Below are 21,131 nucleotides of genomic sequence, written 5' to 3'. Positions count from 1 at the left end.
GATGACCCCCAGGACAGGGGGATGACCCCCAGGACAGGGGGATGACCTCCAGGACAGGGGGATAACGTCCAGGACAGGGGGATAACCCCCAGGACAGGGGGATGACCTCCAGGACAGGGGGATAACCCCCAGGACAGGGGGATGACCTCCAGGACAGGGGGATGACCTCCAGGACAGGGGGATGACCCCCAGGACAGGGGGATGACCTCCAGGACAGGGGGATGACTCCCAGGACAGGGGGATGACCTCCAGGACAGGGGGATGACCTCCAGGACAGGGGGATAACCCCCAGGACAGGGGGATAACCTCCAGGACAGGGGGATAACCCCCAGGATAGGGGGATAACCCCCAGGACAGGGGGATAACCCCCAGGACAGGGGGATAATCTCCAGGACAGGGGGATAACCCCCAGGACAGGGGGATGACCTCCAGGACAGGGGGATAACGTCCAGGACAGGGGGATAACCTCCAGGACAGGGAGGTAACATCTAGGACGGGGAGGTAACGTCTAGGACAGGGGGAGCCAGAGCTCTCTCCAGGCCTCTTTCCCCACCTGGGAGGCGGATGTCCATAGTCCCATACCTGCCTCTACCCCTTTGCCGTGTGGAAGGAGAGTGCACGGCCACTTCACAGGTGGGGAGCTGGGGCTCAGGGAGGTTCAGGGACCCACCCAGGTTTCTCACACACTCTGCATAAGGGGACAGTGTTCAAAAGGATGCATGGGCCCTGGCCGGTTGGCTCAGCGGTAGAGCGTCAGCCTGGCGTGTGGGGGACCTGGGTTCGATTCCCGGCCAGGGCACATAGGAGAAGTGCCCATTTGCTTCTCCACCCCCCCCCTCCTTCCTCTCTGTCTCTCTCTTCCCCTCCCGCAGCCGAGGCTCCATTGGAGCAAAGATGGCCCGGGTGCTGGGGATGGCTCCTTGGCCTCTGCCCCAGGCGCTAGGGTGGCTCTGGTCGCGGCAGAGCGACGCCCTGGAGGGGCAGAGCATCGCCCCCTGGTGGGCAGAGCGTGGCCCCTGGAGGGTGTGCCGGGTGGATCCCGGTTGGGCGCATGCGGGAGTCTGTCTGACTGTCTCTTCCCGTTTCCAGCTTCAGAAAATTAAAAAAAAAAAAAAAAAAAAAAGGATGCATGAAGGAGCTGAGGGGTGTAAAGATGACTGCCACCTGAGGGGGTGGAGAAGTGCCCGTCCTGGCTGGGGTCCCCAACTCTCAGCCTTGCTTCCCCCACCAGGGTCCCTCCCGGAGGCGAGCCCACCACCCCCTTGCAACGCTGGGGATAGGCCACTCCTCACTGGGCTGTGCACAGCAAAACAGGATCAGCAGACGCTCCACTCTTGATCCACTTTTGCAAAGCCCAGTCCAGTCCGGCCCGTCAGGATCTGAGGCCATGTCCTGAGACCTGCTGGATTGGAGCGGGGTCTGCCTCCCCTGGGTGCCAGAGGCTGCACCCGGATTTCTCCAAATTCTGGAGAAACAGGGAGGAGAAGAGCATGAGGCCACCTCAGGGAAGACCCAGGGGGACCCAGGGGTAGCCAAGCCCACCTCGGAGCCCCTTTCTGCTTGTCATGCACTCGGCGAGTGCTAATCCGAGCTCTGTGTGTTCACACTCCATCCGCCGGTCACCTGGGAACATGAGTACTGTCCCTGTCCCATTTTCCAGGCTGGGCCAAGTGAGGCTCAGAGAGATCGAATGGCCTGCCTAAAGCCACAGGAAAGTGGAGGATGGGACTGGCCTCTGCCTCTGACACCCAAGACTGTTTGACCTGGAGCCCTGTGGCCACAGCTGGTCCTTCCTAGTGCATGGCCACTGGCCTGGGGCATTGGGACCTGCCCACCCACCTGCCCCAACCAGCTCTCATGGTCTCGCTCTCCCGCCCCTTCCCCTTCTGGAAGCAGAGCTCAGCTCCCTTCTGGGGGCACTCTCCCCTCCCCCTCCCCTTCTGGAAGCTGAGCTCAGCTCCCCTTCTGGGGGCACTCTCCCCTCCCCCTCCCCTTCTGGAAGCTGAGCTCAGCTCCCTTCTGGGGGCACTCTCCCCTCCCCCTCCCCTTCTGGAAGCTGAGCTCAGCTCCCTCTCTGGGAGCACTCTCCCCTCCCCCTCCCCCACCCCTCCCCAGCCCTGGCACTCTGGCCTTGGTTTCTGGGTTGTCTGTGGCTGGTGGGCAGCAGATAAACTAAGGCCACCAAAGTTTAGCAAATTGAAGGAGTCTTATGTTCCTGAGACTTGACAATTTCAAAATGTGTGTTGGCTCGCCTGCTGGCAGAGTTTCCTCGGTGGATGGCCAGCTCGGAGCCTCAGCCACTCCTTTTCCTCCCAGGACTTGGGGGGAAGGTAGTCAGGGAGCCCCCCCATCAGCTATTCTGTCCCCCCTCCAACCCCCCTCCCCACCCCATCAGGTACTCAGACCTCGTCCTGGGAGGGGAAGCGGCAGTTTGGGGGCCTTCCTTCTTCCTGGCCTTCTCCATCTTGTCTGCTCTGCCAGGTTCTGGCTGTGGACGGAAGGGAGACGAGCAGAGAAGGAGCCAGGGCCAGTTCCTTAGGCTCTGTGTCCTCATCAAGCGTCCCCAATGGCAGTAACTCATCCGTAGACCCCAAATCCTTACGGACAGAGCACCTGGGGCAGCAGGTGCCCCGCTCTGGGCCCAGCCCCCAAGCAAGGCCGGTCAATGTTTGCGGGAGTCGGTAAGGGATCTGTGCAGTGGGCATAAGGGGGGCGCCCCGGTTCCCAAAGGACTCCCCAACTTGAGGGTGGCCTGTGTGGGCCGTGTGACCCAGAGAAGCTGAAAAAAAAAAACCCCAAACCTCCCTGTGCCTCAGTTTCCTCAGCTGAAAATGATGGTTAACGACATGGTTGTGGAAGGGCAGGAGCGAAGGGGTGTAACATGGCCGGTCCAGGGCCGGGGCTCCGGGGACATCACCACTGTAATCCCCACAGCAGCAGAGTCAGGGGCATGGGGCCAAGCTTCACATATCCAAGGAGCACAGCAGCCGCCGGCATGGTCCCCAGGCCAGAAGCTGACAGGTCCAAGTTCAAGTCTTGACTCTCACTACTCAGCCTTGTGACTCTGAGTAAGTCACAACGTCTCAGAGTCACAGCCCCCCACAGGGGAAAGGCTGGTGCTGGGTCTTCTCAGGACACGGTGAGCACTGAGTGAGGTGGGATCTGTGGCCAGCACAGCGTTGGCGGAGCACCAGGGAGTGACAGTCACCCCGATCCGGGGGGTGAGCACCCTGCTGGGGCCTGGGCGTTTGTGGTCAGTGGTGTCGCGTGCGCCTCTGAGGAGGGAAGGGAAGTGGACAGGGTGAGACGGAGGACAGGACATAGTCAGAACTTAATAAAGCGAGGTCTGACGTGGCGTGAGGCCAGCTAATCCATAGCTGTGGAATTGGTCCCGTTAGCTCCCGTGACGAGCTGGGGGAGCTGGGAAAACGAGTGTGTCAGAGAGTAAGGGCGCACGCTGGAGGCTCTAAGCTGAAACTGAGGCTGAAAAGTTAGCTTCGATGTTGGCAGGTGGCTCACCAGATAGCTCTGGCACCCTGGCTCTAGAAGGAAGATACTGAGGCTTTAAGGGCATTTCTGCTTCTGAACCCTGAACTCAATGTCAGTCTGTCGCATTCTCGAGGCTAAGGCCTCTGCTCTGATGGGCAGAGCAGCCGGCAAGGGTCACGCTGGCTGGCCCGGGGCCAGGGTGAAAGGGTGCCCCACTCCTCACTGGCACTGACAGCACACACAGGGCTGCACCCACCGCTGGCTGTAAAAGGAACCCCGCTGTCCCAGAGGTGTTCCATAAAATTAGAGATAGGACCCCATGGGAAAATAACCCCAAATAACCACAGCTCTGGGAGCCAGAAGAGACCTTAGATGTGGCTGAGATGGAAATGCTTGTCAAAGAGGGAGTGCGGTAGGTCCAAAGAGCTTTATCTTATCCCTAACCTCCCTCTGTAGAGAATAGAGGTTTCCCACAATGACAAAAAAGATGAGTTGAAAACTCATCTTTTTCTAGAATATTCTCCCCTGCTGCCTGAGTGTTCGGCGTTGAGTGTGGCTGTTGCCCCTCTCTGCCCTTGCCTGAGGCTTGGAGAAACCCCCAAGGTGGGGGAGCAGGTGTCCGGGTACATAGGAGCCCCCTGCCTTTCTCCTCTCCGTACTCTGGTGCAGAACAAAGCTGGCGTCCTAAGAAAGTAACGGGCCTGGTGGTGGCATGTCAGCACCTCCCCGGTGTGCCAGGCTAGAGGGCCACGTGCCGGCCTCAGTCTTGGTGAGGCTCCGTATCAGGTATGTTCATTTAAGTCTGCATCTTTGGCAAAATGATCGCTGAAGGCATTGCCAGATGCTGTACTTCCCCCTCATGTAGTCTGTAGTGCTAAAGTCCTTCAAGAATTTGGTCTTAGGAAAAGTTCCATGAACCCGTGAATGTGCTTCTGTCCGTGGGGTGACTGAAAGCAGCAGAACCTACCTGGCTTCCTTCTTTGCCAGGACTCCCAGGAAGCTCGGAATGACAGTGTGTGCTTGGTTATGGTTATGAACGTACTTTATCTTTCTCTTCATTCTAAAGAGAATCTGATTGTTTTTGTTTTTGTTTTTTTTCCAAAGCTGGAAATGGGGAGGCAGTCAGACAGACTCCCGCATACGCCCAACCGGGATCCACCCAGCACGCCCACCAGGGGGCGATGCTCTGCCCCTCTGGGGCGTCGCTCTGTTGCATCCAGAGCCATCCTAGTGCCTGAGGCAGAGGCCACAGAGCCATCCTCAGTGCCCGGGCCATCTTTGCTCTAATGGAGCCTCGGCTGCGGGAGGGGAAGAGAGAGACAGAGAGGAAGGAGAAGGGGAGGAGTGGAGAAGCAGATGGGTGCTTTTCCTGTGTGCCCTGGCCGGGAATCGAACCCGGGACTCCTGCACACCAGGCCAACGCTCTACCACTGAGCCAACCGGCCAGGGCCCATTTTTTGTTTTTATTTGGCTTCTGTCATGCTATAGAATTATAAGTGCCGGAAACCCTGTTGTCAGTGAGCCGGGCAGTGGAAATAGTGGGACTTGTAGTGGCCTTCGGGGCACTGAGAAGATCTGGCCCCTGGCCTGCAGAAGGTTCTCTTTGTTGTAGGGATGATGTCTCTCAGACTGTGGGTTGTCGTGAAACCCAGCATTCATGTTCCTTAATTTGCCAGTGCCTGACTGGTGGGAGAGATAGTAGGCTAGCTCTCTTCCGCCGGAAGGCGTGGGTGTTGGGCAGAGGCCACAGAGCAGCTTGGCCCCGGCTGCAGGTTAAATGTCTGGGAGTGTGGAGGTTCGGGGGTCAGGGGATAGGGGAAGCTGCTTGTCCAGGCTGATGGCCTTGGGGCCTCCTGTGTGTGTGAGGCAGATGGAAATACTGTGAACACTTTCACCTGAGAAGAGCCCAGCCCTGCGTGAGCTGGCTGTGGTTGTCGGATGTGTGGGTGGGCGTGTGGGTCTGGTTGGTGGTCCTGCCTGGGCTGGGAGGTGGCTGGAGGAGACTGGTGGGGGCTGGTCCCCCAAGCTGTGTCCTTACAGAGCCACCGCAGACATCCCAGCTCGGAGGGTCTACAAAGGCAGACAGAGTACTTTTACAGCTCTAGGCAGTGCCGCAGAGAGGGGGCCCCAGTGGGAGTGGAGGTCTGCACAGTGGTCTCTGGGCGTGGTCACCTGCTCGGGCAAGGCTGTCACAGGTTGAGTTGTGACAGTAAGACCCCCAGTCTTTTTTGGGCACCGCTCTGTGCCCAGTTCTCTGCTACAGACTTTAGATCAGTAGAAAATATTGGATGAATAAGTGGACAGATGCATGGATCCAACTCTCTGGGGGTTCAAAGTCAGCATCGCAGAGGCTAGAGGCACAAGTATACCCACGGCCCCCACACTCACCCCCCCACATTGACTACACCCATATACACTCATGCACACCCCCTTATATCTACATGTACCTGGGTTGCCACGCACCCCCCCACACACACACACACCCCACATACCCTTGCTCATGCACACACCTGTGCACCTATGCATACATTTATTTCAGAACGGGTTTCCCAAGTCTTGCAAGCTATAGTTTTGGCCGCAGCCTCTCCGACTTGGGGTCACGCCCTCTTGTCATTTCCCTTCTGCAGTCTGGCTCATTTTAGCCCTGCCATCCTCCAGCTGGGTGGCCCCAGGGCAATGACTTCATCCTCCTGAGCTTTTCTTTCTTCAGCCTGTGAATCGGGACTGATGGACCCACCCTGCTTGCCTCACAGGGTAGCACTCAGCATTCCCGTGAGATAAAGGGGAAGAGAGTGTTTTGTAAACTGCAGATTGTTTTCCAAATAGTCAAATGCTGCTGTTGTGTGCCCAGCTCCTGAACTCTGAGAATTCCTCCCCCCACAGTCACCTCTGTCCTAGGGTGGGAAAAGACACCACAGGAGGTCGTAAAGGAGGCCTGGCCATTTGTGAGGCTCCTGTTCCCGCTGGTGACACCAGAGGGCTGTGGCCCCTCTGCCCTCAACCTTGCGGGGTTCCATGGTCCAGTGGGGTCCACGCAGCTGCAGGATCTGGGGACAGGTGAGAGAGTTTGGCAAAGGGGAGTGATGGGAGAAGGGAGGTAGAAACCACTTGATGAAAGCCGGAGGCTTGAGCAGTGTCCTTTGTTCAAGGAAATGTCATCTCACGTTCCATGCTCAGCTCACTTCACTGGGGCCCACCCCTCAGGTACGGCTGGGGCCCCCTCCCTTAGGAGAAAGCTGGGGTCCATCTTAGATGTGTGTGGGGGTTCCTGTTGGTGCTAGCTGGAGCTGCGGAGCTGTCTAGGGGCCATTGCAGACCCTCCAGTTTTGGGGGACACCTGGGGAAGCCCAGAGCACAGAGGATGGAAATGAAGGAAGGGTGGGGTCTGTTGGGTTGGCAGAAGGCCACCCCATCCTCTTTTCTTCCAAGCTGTGACCGGGTCCAACATGTCGGGTGGCCTTCTTTGGGTTCAAGCATTTGGATATGGGGTCCATGGAGACCCAGGGACTACTCCATGGGGGCAGGACTGTGGGAATGGGGTACAGTAGGAACTTTGGAAGGAGCCTCTGACCAAAGGTCCCCTTGTTGTCCTCCTCCCCCCCCAATCTAGTCCAAGTCCTAACCTTGACATTGGGGAAACAGAGGCCTAAGGAAGCAAAGGATTGGCCCAAGGTCACCCTGAGAATAGGAGTGGAACCTAGACCTCCTGTCTCCTAGGCCTGTGCTCACTGTCATGCCTGGGAAGATGGGGCTGTTGCTGGGGGACACCTTTTATAAAGGATAGTGTGGACTCATGTGCTTGCATGAATAAAACCAACTTACAGTAATGTCTTTATGGAGTAGAGCAGTCAGGATGGGCACCTTGGAAGAGGAGGTAAAGTCTGGTTCACCAGACAGGGTGGTTGAGGAACAGTGGGGAGCAAGTTTGGCCAGCTTGTCGTGTCTCTTATTTGTTGAGCCTTCCTGGGTCCTCCTCAATTTAATCTTACTCTGTTCTCATGATGCGTCGTGAAGGTTTCTTATCCTCACCCCCACGTATAGGTCTGGTCATTAAATCTATAAATATTATCTAAGCTGGTGTCTGTGCCAGGCCCTATATGCCAGTACCGAGACCAGGCTGACTGGCCCTGCCCTTCTGCCAACAGTCTGAGGAGGGAGGCAGTGCGGTGGCCACCTGGCTGGGGAAGCAGCTGCGTGATCTGGGACCAATCAATTATTTCTCCTCTTTGTGCCTCAGTTTCTCAGCTAAAGAATGGTGAGGATGAAGTCCCTTTCTCTTAATATTTATAAAGGGCTCAGAACAGAGTCACGTTGAAATTGCGTTCTGTGTGTGTGTGTGTGTGTGTGTGTGTGTGCGTGTGTGAGATGTTATCAAAAGGGACAAGCTAATTGTAGGTTGTGAACAAGAGCTGCGCAGGAGAGAGGGGAGAAGGGACGAAGGGGAGCTTTCCCGAGAGCTGAAAATGTTTTCTGTCTTGATGGGAGTGTGGGTTCCAGGGGTGTGTGCCATTGTCAAAACCCATGGAACCGGATTCTTGAAATGTGTGCGTTTTACTGTATGTAAAGTATACTTCAATGAACAAAGCACATATATAAAGGAGGAAAAATAAAGGACAGAGAGAAAATGAGGGACCCTCGAGGTCCTTTTAAAATTGGTTAGTCAGGGAGGGCTTCTGAGAGGAGGCAACATGAGGGAGATTCCTGGAAGAGAAGAAGGCTCTAGCTACGGGGAAGGAAGATTGGGAAATTGAGGCTCTAAGAGGTTTGGGGCCACACTCAAGGTCAGCCCTCAGGGTCGAGAGTGACTGCCCAGAAGATGTCTTGGCTGCCGGGCCTGGGTGGGGCCCCTGCAGAGAGGCCAGTGGTGGCAGTTACTGTGTTTTCCAGGGGCAGCCCTCTCCCTGCTCCTGTGCCTATTCTCAGGGCCTTGCCACTCAGGGGACTCTTTTAATTTGTGTGGGAAAGAGTCCCTAAATATGAACTGAGTGGGGTGGGAGGCACTGAGAAGCTCCAGCCAGCCAGCTCCCCCTTTCTCCGCCTCCGGGAAGCACAGCTCTCTGGCGGGGGTGGGGTGGGGGGTGTGTGTGTGTGTGGTGGTGGAGGGGCATACCTCCCACTCCTTCCTACGCAGCCCACCCCCGCCCCTCTGTTCAGGAGCCTAGTGTTTCCTGCCAGGCCCCAGCCAGGGACCCCCAACTTTACCTGCCCTGCCTCTGCCCTCAAGCTGCTTCTGGCCTGGCAGGAGGTACAGAGGCAAATACCTCCGGGGCAGGTGCTGGGAGGACTTTCCAGAGGAGGAGACATCTGATCTGAACCCAGAAGTTTCCTCAGGAGGAGGGAGTTGACCCGATGGAGAAGGGGATGGGGCAGGAGGGCGTATGCGTGAGCACGTGAGCACGGGCTTGAGAGGGGATGGCCTGTTTGGGGCCAGCAGGTTCATCCTCTGGCCGGAACCCGGAGCTCTGAGGGCCAGGGGAGCAGGAATAAAATCAGGTGCCCGCGGAGGAGTCGGCAGGAGAGGATGGCGGGGGGTTGGGGGATGTGGAGGGGGAGTGAAGGCCCAGAGTGGGAGAGGTGGGGCTGAGGACAACATGGACAGTGGTCCAGCTGACCGGAGCTTCTCAGTGCCTCCCACCCCACTCAGTTCATATTTAGGGACTCTTTCCTACACAAATTAAAAAGAGAGGAGCCCTGGCCGGTTGGCTCAGCAGTAGAGCGTTGGCCTGGCGTGCAGGGGACCCGGGTTCGATTCCTGGCCAGGGCACATAGGAGAAGCACCCATTTGCTTCTCCACCCCCGCCCCTCCTTCCTCTCTGTCTCTCTCTTCCCCTCCCGCAGCCAAGGCTCCATTGGAGCAAAAGATGGCCCAGGCGCTGGGGATGGCTCCTTGGCCTCTGCCCCAGGCGCTAGAGTGGCTCTGGTCATGGCAGAGCGACGCCCCGGAGGGGCAGAGCATCGCCCCTTGGTGGGCAGAGCATCGCCCCTGGTGGGCGTGCCGGGTGGATCCCGGGTCGGGCGCATGCGGGAGTCTGTCTGACTGTCTCTCCCCGTTTCCAGCTTCAGAAAAATACAAAAAAAAAAAAGCAGAGTGAGGACAGGTCCCGGAGCCAGCCTGGGGTCTCAGCAGGACAGGGTCAGGTCAGGCTGGGAGCAGGGAGGAGTGTTAGGAGGCCAGAGAGAAAAGGGGTGCAGAGAACACAGCAGGGAGCAAGGAGGGCGCATCTTGGCCCCTGTGGCTAAGGACTGGTGGACCCCTCGCTAGAGCCACCTCAGGACACAGTGGGGGCAAGCAGATCTGGTGAACGGGGTGACTGAGCCTCTGCCCCCAGCACTGTGAGCAGGAAGCTGGCATGCAGCAGCTGTGTGGGCACAGAACGGAGCTGCTTTGTGGGAGCCCCAGGCAGCAGGAGCGAGGGATCCACGGTTTCCAGGCTGGGAAATGGAGCAGGGACCCCGGAGCTGGTGGACGGCTTTGCCCGGCTCCCTGCCCTCCCAGGCTGGGGGCGAGGCGAGCAGTCTCAGAGCTGGAGGAACAGCCCAGGGGCAGGCAGCACGTGCCGGAGCCCTTCGCCCTCCTCCCCACCAGTTTCCCTTTGCGTGGAGAGCTTAGGCCCAGAGCCGTGCAGCCCAGGGCTCTGGCAGAGGAGGAAACCAGGGCCGGGTGTGGCCCCCGTGGTGCTGAGCAGGATGGAGCTGATTTGAATCCCAGTCTTGGGTTCCACCCTGGTCCTCAACCCTGCTCAACTAGAAAACAAGTGTGGCCCGGCCTCGGGTGAGCTGCCCTGCCAGGGGTGGCTTGTCATGACGCTCACCATTCTGGGCCACCTCCCCCTGCATGCTGACTGCCCCCCCCCCCCAGCAGGACCACTCCAGGGCCCTGCTCATTTCCGGTACTTTGCCATATGGTTGGCAGCCATAGCCCTGGGCTGAGTTAACCTGAGCAAGGATCCTGGTGCCACCCACCGCTTCCTGCCTTGCCATGATGCATCCTGTGGGCATGACTGTTATTACTCCATTTTACAGAGTTGAGGGCTGTGGTGCGGAGCTGTGAATGTTTGCCTGAGGTCACACTGAGTCACTGGAGGAATTGAGGCCCAAACCCAGACTTCACCGCACCAGCCCGCGTCACCTCCCTCCACTAGGGTTCTTTCTCTGCCCCCAGACTCTCCTTCTGGGTCTTACAACCCTGGTGCTCTCCCACTGTAAATACGGAACTCAAGGGATGTGGGACCCCTCGCTTGGGGTCCCGCAGCTGATGTGTGATTGGACTTCACAGCCCATTCCATTTCTACTTCACTTGCTGCCCTGAGAATGGAGGCAGGGGTTTCTCTGGCCTCTGAACCCTTGCGAGCTGTCAGCCCCTTCCCAGGGCCTTCCCTTCCTGAGTCACCAGCCCAGCTGCTTGAGGCTGGCCCTCAATCAGGTCTAGAGGCTTACTGGACCATGCATCAGGGAAACCGGGACTCAAATCCTCATTTTGTCCTTCCTAAGCTGGGTGACCTTGGGCAGGTCAAAGCCCTCTCTGAGCTTTCATGTCCTTATCTGAAAAGTGAGGGCAGTGGCATTGTCTGAGTGGCTGCGGTGGGCCTGACACTTTGGGTGCTGACCTGCCTCCAGCTCCTGTACGACAGCCCCAAGGCCCGGCAGGAGGTGGAACACCACTGGCAGGCCTCAGGCGGCCCCCACGTCGTGCGCATCGTGGACGTGTACGAGAACATGCATCACGGCAAGCGCTGTCTCCTCATCATCATGGAATGGTATGCCGGCCCGCCTGCCTCGCATCCTGTTGGTGCCTCTGTGGTCCCCGGGCTCCTGCCATTCTTCTAGGGGCTCTCTCTTCCAATAGCAGCTCTGAGAGGGACCCCAGCCCTCGAGGGGTAGTGGAGGGGCAGCTGCAGGCCCTGCCCCTGAGCCGAGTTGCTGGCAGGAGGCCATTCCCAGGGTGGGAGGAAACTGCAGGAGCGCTAAGATGGCCTCCCCGGGTGTGATCTCCGTTCTCTGAGAAGGGGCTGGAAGAGCTTCGGAGGAGGTCACCGAGCCTGCATGTGGGCCGAGAAGAGCGGGACATACAGTCCCCACAGCTTACTTCTTCCTACCGGGGTTTGTGCTCTCATGGGCCCATCAGATGCTGGGTGATCAGGATGCCGAACCAGGAGCCCCCGGCCTCCTCCATCCAGGCTTCTCCCAGTAGCACCGTGGCTCAGCGTGGCCACCCTCAGGTCTGGGGCCCATGTCTGGACCTCCAGTATCTCCCTGTCTTTGGGCCCCCTTTACCTTACAGGTTAGCAGCTCTTGAGTCAGATTTGGGGTTCAGATCCTGGCTGGGCCACTCCTTAGCTGTGTGACCTTGGGCAGCTATTAACCTCTCTGAATCTCTGTAACTCCCATGTAAAATGTGGAAGAAGGATCTTAATGTAGCATTCGCCCTGTACGTTACTCCATTCCAAGTGCTCCGTGGAGCTGTCTGATTCAGTCTTTACAGCTCTGTGAGGCTGGTGCTGTAGTCCCCATTTAATGAAAGAGAAATATGAGGCACAGAGAGGTGAAGGGACCAGCCCAGGGTCACACAGCAGCATGCATGAAGCCTTTGCCCAGGGCACGGCACACAGTAGGTGCTCAGAAAACTGTGGTTGTGATGATAATTGACAACCCTTCTTTGGGGGAAACTGAGACTTGTGTGGGGGTGGGGTTGCCCAAGCTTCAGCTGTGTGGGGGCAGTGTCACTGGAAGCACCAGCTTTCCCTGTGGAGGGTCTGCACCCTCCAACCTCCTCTAACTCTAAGAGTTCAGTTCAATTCACCCAAGCTGGCAGCCCGCCACGCTCCAGGCTGTTTGGGGCTTAGGGTAGCCGGACAGCGACTGTTCCCAGGGAAAGAACAGTAGGGCCCGGGCAGTGATTTGGGACAGGGACAGGGGCAGGGGCAGGGGCAGGGGCAGGCTGATGGCCGACTCTCTGCCTCCCTGCTAACAGCCACCTTCTCTCATAGCATGGAAGGTGGTGAGTTGTTCAGCAGGATTCAGGAGCGCGGTGACCAGGCTTTCACTGAGAGAGGTACATGTGTGCAGCTGGACCAGGGCGGGGATTGGGACAGCTGGATCAAACAGAGTTGCTGTGTGATGCTGGGCTCGGCCTTGCTCCTCCCTGTGCCTCAGTCTCTCCAGCTGAACAAGAGAGGGAGAGACAGAGCGTCCCTCCCCCAGGGAGTTCTGTGAGTCTGTGACGTCTTGGAAATGGGTTCTCCGTGGCCTTGGGATGGAGGCCTCAAAGCTTCTGATACTGACCGGCCGCTGAGCTGGGGAGAGGTAGCCCAGGCCGGAGGAAAGCAGTCTAGGTGGGCTAGGACATCCCTAGGGGAAATTAGGCTGCTTGGGGTAGGCGTATGGCATGGGGGTCCTGGGTTGCACGAATACTGTCACCATCTTGTGCTGTCCCAGGGGGTAGCAGGAGGGGCCCCCGGCCTGCCTGACCCCTCCTCTGTGTCTGCAGAAGCTGCAGAGATCATGCGTGACATTGGGACAGCCATCCAGTTCCTGCACAGCCGGAATATCGCCCACCGGGACGTCAAGGTGAGATTCCAGGACTCTGGTTGGGAGACCAGGGAGGGAAATGTGATCCACCCCCCCACCCCCCGGGGGGCTTCCAACACCCTCTAGATGGGGGCTGAGTCCCTTCAAGGCCTCTGCCTCCTGGCCCAGGCTGGTCTTCTCAGCTTCTTCCCTCCTGGTTCCAGCATACCCGTTCAGCTCTGGCTAGATGGGTCTCCTCCATTCCTTCAAACTATGTAACCCCAAGAGCCGAAAGAATAGCTAAGTGCCCACTTCAGGCCAGGAGGCCCTGGCAAGCATTTTGTGAGGTTAGGTGCCATTGCCTATTTGACAGATGAGAAAACTGAGGCTCAGAGAGAGATGAAGCATCTTACCCAAAGCCATGAAGTTACCACACTGGGTTTTCTTCATTCGTTTGTTCATTAGCAAGGGATTTTGTGAACCCGGTAATGTGCTGGGCCTCAGGCAGGGGCTGCCCGGCACTATTGGGGCCTCTGTGAAGTAACAGCCACCGTTTCCATAGGTTAGGCTCTCTGACACCAGCCTTTGTTTTTTTTTGTATTTTTCTGAAGTTGGAAACGGGGAGGCAGTCAGACAGACTCCCGCATGCGCCCGACCCGGATCCACCCAGCACGCCCACCAGGGGGCGATGCTCTGCCCATCTGGGGCATTGCTCTGTTGCAACCAGAGCCATTCTAGCACCTGAGGCAGAGGCCATAGAGCCATCCCCAGCGCCAGGGCCAACTTTTGCTCCAGTGGAGCCTCGGCTGCGGGAGGGGAAGAGAGAGACAGAGAGGAAGGTGTGGGGGAGGGGTGGAGAAGCAAATGGGTGCTTCTCCTGTGTGCCCTGGCCGGGAATCGAACCCAGGACTCCTGCATGCCAGGTTGATGCTCTACCACTGAGCCAACCGGCCAGGGCCTTGACACCAGCCTTTTAAGGGAAAGAAGCCATTTGCTGGGCATCAAAGAGCAGGATGGGCCCAGGTGCGGGCCTGCTTGCCTTTTCCGCGGATGAGCTTCACAGATGTGCTGGAGGCTCAGCTCTCCCAATATCCGGTCCAGGGAGGATGGGGTCTTAGAGGTTGTCAGATCAGCCCAGTTAAATGCAACCAGAAGCAGCGCTGCATATGCACACACGTGCCAGCCACCGTCAGAGCGGAATCGGAAAGTCCTGGGCCCTCTGCCCGGGCCAAGAGCGTTAGCCTTCTAGGGCTTATTTCCTCCCAAGACTGGGCCCGGGAGAGCTGTGGGTCCAGCTGCCAACCCCTACAGCTCTCCTTGGTTCTGGATACGCATGCAACCACGGCAGACTCCCCTTTTGAACCCTTGCATTGTTTTGGCTCTGGCTTCCTTTTTTCCCCAAGGGGAGAAACACCTTCCACAAGAAGAAATTCCCTTGTGTAGATAAAATCTGCTTCCCTGTTTTTTTGTTGTTGTTTTTTTATCCCAATCCAACATCAGATCATCTCATAAGAAACTGAAAAATAGCTTTCACCGCCTTCCCACTGGAACTTTGTCCAACACCCTGTCCTGCTCTTCTCCATGGGACTAGGTCCTACCCATTCATTACAGACTGGCTTCGGGGCACCTCCTCCACGCAGCCCTCCCCACTGCCCTCAGGCCTCTCCATGCTCTGCAGTGGAAGAACTGTCTCGGCCCTGGCCGGTTGGCTCAGTGGTAGAGCGTCGGCCTGGCGTGCAGAAGTCCCGGGTTCGATTCCCGGCCAGGGCACACAGGAGAAGCGCCCATCTGCTTCTCCACCCCTCCCCCTCTCCTTCCTCTCTGTCTCTCTCTTCCCCTCCCGCAGCCGAGGCTCCATTGGAGCAAAGATGGCCCGGGCGCTGGGGATGGCTCCTTGGCCTCTGCCCCAGGCGCTGGAGTGGCTCTGGTCGTGGAGAGCGATGCCCCGGAGGGGCAGAGCATCGCCCCCTGGTGGGCGTGCCGGGGTGGATCCCGGTCGGGCGCATGCGGGAGTCTGTCTGACTGTCTCTCCCTGTTTCTAGCTTCAGAAAAATACAAAAAAAAAAAAAAAAAAGAACTGTTTCTCTGCAGCTCCTGGGGCCGAAGCGGTGGGCCCCCTCCCTGTGTGTCCTCAGATGGGGCCGCCCTGCTGGCCCGTTCTGGGCTGGGTAGAGGATCTGTGCTTGGCATTGCTGACTCGTGAGCAGCCTGTCTGTCCTCAGAAGCCTCACTTAGCATTTCATAGCAGCGTCACCTCTCAGGCTCAGGAGTGCCTGCCCCTGGGCTCCCCGTGGCACTCGGTGTTTTACAGTGTCAAGTGAACACTTGCCTCAGCTGCCCCTCTGTGACAGGGGCGTCACCCTCCAGCTACCTTGGTCTTTCTATGTTTGGCCCGTGGTGTTGGCGGCCAAGGCCTGGGCTTTGTTCCTGAGGCAGACCTGGCTACTCCTGCGTCAGCTGGGGTGAGAAAGGGAGGAAGTCTGGCTGAAGGTCACCTTGGGACTCTGGTGCCTAACTTCAGCCCAATATTTCTTCTTCCTGGCCCAGCCTGAGAACCTGCTCTACACATCCAAGGAGAAGGATGCGGTGCTCAAGCTCACCGACTTCGGCTTTGCCAAGGAGACCACCCAGAACGCCCTGCGGACACCCTGCTACACTCCCTATTATGTGGGTGAGTCCTCGGGTCAGGCTGTGTACCTCCCTGCTTCCCACTGGGCCGGGCAGGGGTGGGGAGCAGCCGTGGGCCGCAGAAGTGAGAGGGTTCCAGCCCAGTAAGGAGGAAGGGGGCCTTCTGTCTGCTTGGAGGCAGTGATGGGGGGGGGGGGGGCAGAGGCTGCAAAAATATTCTCCTGAACTTCAGCTTCTGCTTTTGAAAATAGATCCAGGAAAATTCTGGCTGTGGCCTGCGAGCTGAGTGACATCACAGCAGCTCTAAATATATACGTGATGAAAGGCTGCCACCAGCTCTGGATGCGGCCCAGCCGTGGTGGTTTTTCTCTGGTTCTTATCTTCCTGGGATTCATATTCAGAAAGTGGGCCGGCCTTTTCTCCTGCAGGAGAGGGACACAAGGCACCAGCCACCTGCCCTGTGGGAGAGGGTCCCTCAGGCCAGGGCGTAGGGCCTGGGGGTGTGCACACACTCATGCTTCCTGGAAAGGCAGGCCCCAAATCTGGAAAAGTCCCTGCTGAGAGAGGGACAATGACTCCCATCTCCGCGGGCCCCTCTCCCTCAGGACAGGCCTTTGAGAGGGCGGCAGGTGGTGGGAAGCCCCTGAGACCACTGAAATGGCGCTCTGTTTCTCAGGATGTGTTTTACAGTATTTGAACTCATCTGGCCTACTCATCTCATTGCACTGATGGGAAGACCAAGTCCCCATGGCATGGTAGCCAAGTTGACAGTGGAGCCCAGAGCCCTGCGCCCCAGCCCCTCTTTGCCCTGTGTGTTCAAGGAGACAAGGGACACGGGGCAGCTGGTGGCTGAGGCCCTTCCACCTACGACAGGACCTCAGCAAGCCCCAGGCTGTCATTCCTTACAGCCCAGCCTGAAAGTGGGGTTTTCTTTCCGGGAGCTGCTTTTCCTCCCCCAACTTCACACACATGCTGCCTTCACAGAAGGTGCCAGACACCAGCCTGCTCTGCCCCGCCCCCCCAGAATGGGGGCCTGCTCCCCACCTTGCCCAGGCTTCAGGCTCCAAGGCTCTTGGGGCTGAGAGCCCTCCTGTGCCCTCTGCCCTGGTAGCTCCTGAGGTCCTGGGTCCAGAGAAGTATGACAAGTCGTGTGACATGTGGTCCCTGGGCGTCATCATGTACATCCTGTGAGTACTACCGCCTCAGCCTCCTGCACCGTCCCCCGCGCCCCCGAGAACTCTCCGTAGCGTGCGCCCTTGCTGAGCGGGCGAGCGTGTCACTCCTCCTGCAGACTGCCCTTCCGTTCTGGTCAGGGGACGCCCCTCCTTTGGGATGCACGAAGGTCCCCCCAAACCAAGGGCAGATGGCATCCCTGGGAAGAGCCCAGGAGGCCAGAGGGCCGGGATGATTGCCACGGTGTCTGTCCACCTGTCTCCCTGGTCAGGAGCTTGGGGAGGAGAAAGGGTCTGCCCTGGCACTGCCCCCCACACCCGTGCCCAATGACCTCTGCCCTTCCTCAGCCTGTGCGGCTTCCCGCCCTTCTACTCCAACACGGGCCAGGCCATCTCCCCGGGGATGAAGAGGAGGATCCGCTTGGGCCAGTATGGCTTTCCCAGCCCTGAGTGGTCGGAGGTCTCTGAGGATGGTGAGTGACCTCTGCACCGAGCCCGTCAGCCTTCACTCTGGGGGAAAAAAATACCTCTCTGGTGTCACCTGCCCCGTGTTTGAGTGCTGGCTCCCCCACACCCCCGCTGTGTGACCTAGGCAAGCCACCTAACTTTTTTGAACTTCAGTTTCTATTAGCTGTTAAACAGACTCAAAAATTTGCCTCCTTGAAACTTCCTCTAACGCCTGTGCCTCATTCATGTTTTCCCTGTGGGGACCACAAACACGTCTGCCCTGTATCAGTTGTGCATTGCTCCTTAAGAATGAGTCTGAACACTGACAGGCTTACAACAAGGAACGCTGATCAGCTCACAGTCCCTGTGAACTGGGAATTGGATTTGGAAGCATGTGCAGAGCTCGTTGTTGTCTCTGGGGCACGGTGGGGGGAGGAGCGCTGTGATCTCACCCCTCCCCTCCTGTCCTCAGCCAAGCAGCTGATCCGCCTCCTGCTGAAGACGGACCCCACAGAGCGGCTGACCATCACGCAGTTCATGAACCATCCCTGGATCAACGTGAGCGCCTCCTGGTCCTGTGGCGGGCGGGGTGGCAAGCGGGGCTGCCAGGCAGGAGGGTGATGGCTCAGGAGGCCTTGGCGCCGGCCACAGATGAGTGGTAGTGCCCCACCTACAGCCTCACTTTGCCACTCTTCCAGTCAGGCTCCTTCACCTCCCCGAGCCTCAGTTTCCCCATCTGAGGCTAGAGAAGGGGTGGTGGGGGAACCAGTGACATCCCAGCTGCCTGTAGGTTCTAATCCACGGGCTTGGGGCTCCTTCCAGCAATCCATGGTGGTGCCGCAGACTCCACTCCACACGGCCCGAGTGCTGCAAGAGGACAAAGACCACTGGGACGAGGTCAAGGTGCGTAAGCTCAGCCTCAGTTTCCCTGCAGGTTCCAAAGTTTGGAAAGAAGGGATTCAAGGGTGGTGGCTACTCAGAGTCTGGGTCTTCAGCCCCCGCCCCAGGCCTGGAGCACAGTGTCAGTGACTGCACCGTGGTTCAACCATGGCTTATGGAGCATGGAGCTGCACTGCCCCCTACTGGCTGGTGCTCCTGGCTTACTCCCTCAACCAACAGAGGCTTTGGGCCAGGGGCTCAGTGAGGTGGCTTTGGCCCCAAGCTTTGGCCATAACCCATTATATAATTTACAACATTTGGGAGGGTGTTCATTCTGGTTTTAGACCAGCAGAGGTCAGATTTGAGCACAGGGGGTAGCAGCTCAGAGCCCCAAGACTGCCAGGACGCAGTCATCAGGCCCCAGTGCCCTGTGTGCGCAGTACGATAGGATCCCTGCAGGTCTTGTAGTTCTGAGCCGGTGACATTGGTTCAGTCCCCTCTCCTGCTTACCCTGGTGTGTGGTCCCAGAGAGTCATCAAGGCACCTTCTGTGCCTTGGCGAATAAGTGCCACAAAGGACTGACTGTAAGGAGGACCGTGCGGTGCAGGTGGGCGGGCCCAGTGTGGGGCACACACTAGGAACTTGCTTGAGCAGCAAAGGTTGTCATCGCTATCACTGACTTTATTGAGGGACTGCCCAGGCAGCAGGGTGATGGCTCTTGAGGTCAGTATATCCTGACATCTGTCCCCAGGAGGAGATGACCAGCGCCCTGGCAACCATGCGAGTGGACTATGACCAGGTGAAGATCAAGGACCTAAAGACCTCTAACAACCGGCTTCTCAACAAGCGGAGAAAGAAGCAGGCGGGCGGCTCCTCGGCCTCACAGGGCTGCAACAACCAGTAGCTCCAGGGCCCTCGAGCAGCCAGGCCCCTGGGCCTGGGGGACAGACTAGAGCAGGCTGAGGCCCTGACCCTGAACGCCCAGGGTCATTTTTTTTAAACAAAAGGACTGTTTTGTTGTGTTTTAATTCGTCCCTCATCGGAACTCCAGGATGGGAGACTGTGACTCCACACCTCCTTCGGAGCCCCAGTTCAGGCCCAGCCCGCAGAGAGGGGCCGCGTCTAGGGAGCCCCGGCAGCAGCTGCAATCAATGCCTTTGTCCAGAGGAGACTGAGAGGCGTGGCCCTGTCCTGCCCTGGGCATGGCCTTAGCCTCCTAGGCCCCTGGAAGTTCTGGCTGGGCTTCCTTCTATGAAGACACCCCCCACCCCCCACTGCCGTGGGGTGGGCCGATGGGCCTGGCCTTGGGAAAGGCATGGGCTGATGGTTGCTATGGTGACCAGGGACAGCGTGGCTGTCTGTGAATGCTGAGTAAGTGGGCAAGGGAGGGAGAAGGGGCAATTGAAAGTCCGTCTGGCTCTCCCTTCCCAGGGAGGCTGCTCTGTCTCCCATTGCTTGCCTCTCTCAGGCTCAGCCTCTGGGGTCTCCCAGAGGCCACAGGGTTCGTGGGCCTGCCTCCCTGGGTGGTCCAGCCCTATCTTGCTGCAACCTCATCCCACTGGCCGTTGGAGCTCTTCCTCCACGGTCCCTGGGCCCAGACCTTCACTACCCCTACCCAAAGAGTAGCCTCTCGTCTCAAATGTGGATGGGAGGTATTTTAAACACTTTTCTACTTGGGAAGATGTCACTGTGGCAAAAGCCAGTACTGTTCTTGTGCCCTTACCTGCTCACAGGATCCTGGGCAGGAGAGCCTCTCTCCATAGCGGTTCATCCTCTGCCCTGTCGTGGCGTGCCCTCAGGGCACTTTTGTGAGCGTGGATGGTTGGGGGCAGGACCAAGATGCTCCCTGTGAGTCAGGGGTCCCTTTGTAGACTCCAGACCAGATCCAAGGCAGTGGGGGGCTGCTGAGTGACACTTTGGAAGTCTGGTCCTGGCCCGGGTAGAAGTAGGGAGCCTTCTTCCTTGCCGGTCCAGGCGTACCCAACCCCACACTGCCCCTGCTACAGGTTTGACAAGTGCCTGACCCCCAGCCTGCTTCCTGCTTCCTGCTTCCTGACCCCTTGACTGGCTGGGAAACCCTAGACCACGTCACATAGAACAACTCTGCTGGGTTGTCCCTATTAATAAACACCATTTTGGCATTTCCTCCCAGTTCCTGGATTTCTCTTTGTCTATATGAGTGGGCAAAAGTGGCCCAAGGGCAGCTGCTCAGACCCCTATGAGAAAGGGTAGCTCCGGCCTGGCGAGCATTGCCAGGCTGGCTCCGGGGCCACGGTGGCCTCTCCAGGTGTGGACGGTCAGAAGAGAGGAGGGCCGGCAGTTGCCCCATGCTGCCACCTCCGGCCCCGTGTGCACCGGCGTCTGCCCACGGTGGCCACCCCCAGCTGTGTGCCAGCCTGCTGAAGGGCAGGCACAGTGCCTGCTGCAGCGCTGAGCTATTTTCAGAAGCTGCCAGATTTCATTTGGCAGTGAGAACGTTGGGGAGGAAAGGGGGCGGCAAGCGGAGACTGTCTTTTGACTACTCTGGCATCAGCACCCTCACCCCTCAGGGGCCCTTGCGGGCGGCCTTGAGGGGGCCCTGGCTGTGGCTCATCTGCCCAGCTCCTACCCTGAAACCCCCCAGGTTTCCAGAGCTCCTGGGGCTCCTGCAGCAGCACGCCTCCCCCACCTCCTTGCCCCTTGGGGCGTGGGGGAGGCGCAGAGGTGCTGGAAGGCAGGGACAGGCTCGCTCGCTCCCTAGACGCTGCTGCTTCCCAGCCTGGCGACCTTGGACAGGTCCTCCAGCTTTCCCGCCTCAGTTTCCTCAGCTGTGCAGTGGGGATGGTAGCGCCCACCCTAGCAGTCATCTGGGGGCTCTGGCCAGGGCTGCATGTGACGTATGGAGTGGGGCGCCTGGGAGACGGCTCCTGCCCAGCCCCCATTTGCCATCACAGCAACCTTCCCCGTCAAGGGGAGAAATGCTTGCAGTTGCTCAAGGGAAAAGCAATCCAGCCCCAGATTCACCTCTGG

The 21,131-nt window shown here is 58.4% G+C and overlaps 1 protein-coding gene across 2 annotated transcripts in view; it reads left to right on the top strand.

Annotated features, from left to right (window-relative positions):
* Nucleotides 1-20,273, top strand: part of MAPKAPK3 (MAPK activated protein kinase 3) — a 31,404-nt gene extending 11,131 nt beyond the window's left edge. The window contains exons 3-12 of one of the 2 annotated variants that reach the window (XR_010747216.1): nt 11,107-11,246; nt 12,477-12,541; nt 12,977-13,056; nt 15,544-15,667; nt 16,736-16,811; nt 17,145-17,269; nt 17,716-17,801; nt 18,066-18,146; nt 18,874-19,590; nt 19,623-20,273. Coding sequence is in view for 1 of the 2 variants with exons in the window: in XM_066351248.1 (XP_066207345.1) it covers nt 11,107-11,246; nt 12,477-12,541; nt 12,977-13,056; nt 15,544-15,667; nt 16,736-16,811; nt 17,145-17,269; nt 17,716-17,801; nt 18,066-18,146; nt 18,874-19,026 (930 nt within the window). In the remaining variant the exon portion in view is untranslated. Of the gene's footprint in view, nt 1-11,106; nt 11,247-12,476; nt 12,542-12,976; nt 13,057-15,543; nt 15,668-16,735; nt 16,812-17,144; nt 17,270-17,715; nt 17,802-18,065; nt 18,147-18,873 lie in introns of both variants that reach the window. The other variant, XM_066351248.1, reaches the window with a different exon arrangement.
* The last annotated feature ends 858 nt before the right edge of the window (nt 20,274-21,131 follow it).

This window comes from Saccopteryx leptura, chromosome 10, assembly GCF_036850995.1.
Source record: "Saccopteryx leptura isolate mSacLep1 chromosome 10, mSacLep1_pri_phased_curated, whole genome shotgun sequence".
Lineage (NCBI taxonomy): Eukaryota > Metazoa > Chordata > Mammalia > Chiroptera > Emballonuridae > Saccopteryx > Saccopteryx leptura.
Note: the sequence above shows the minus strand (reverse complement) of the source record. Positions and strands in the feature narration are given on the sequence as shown.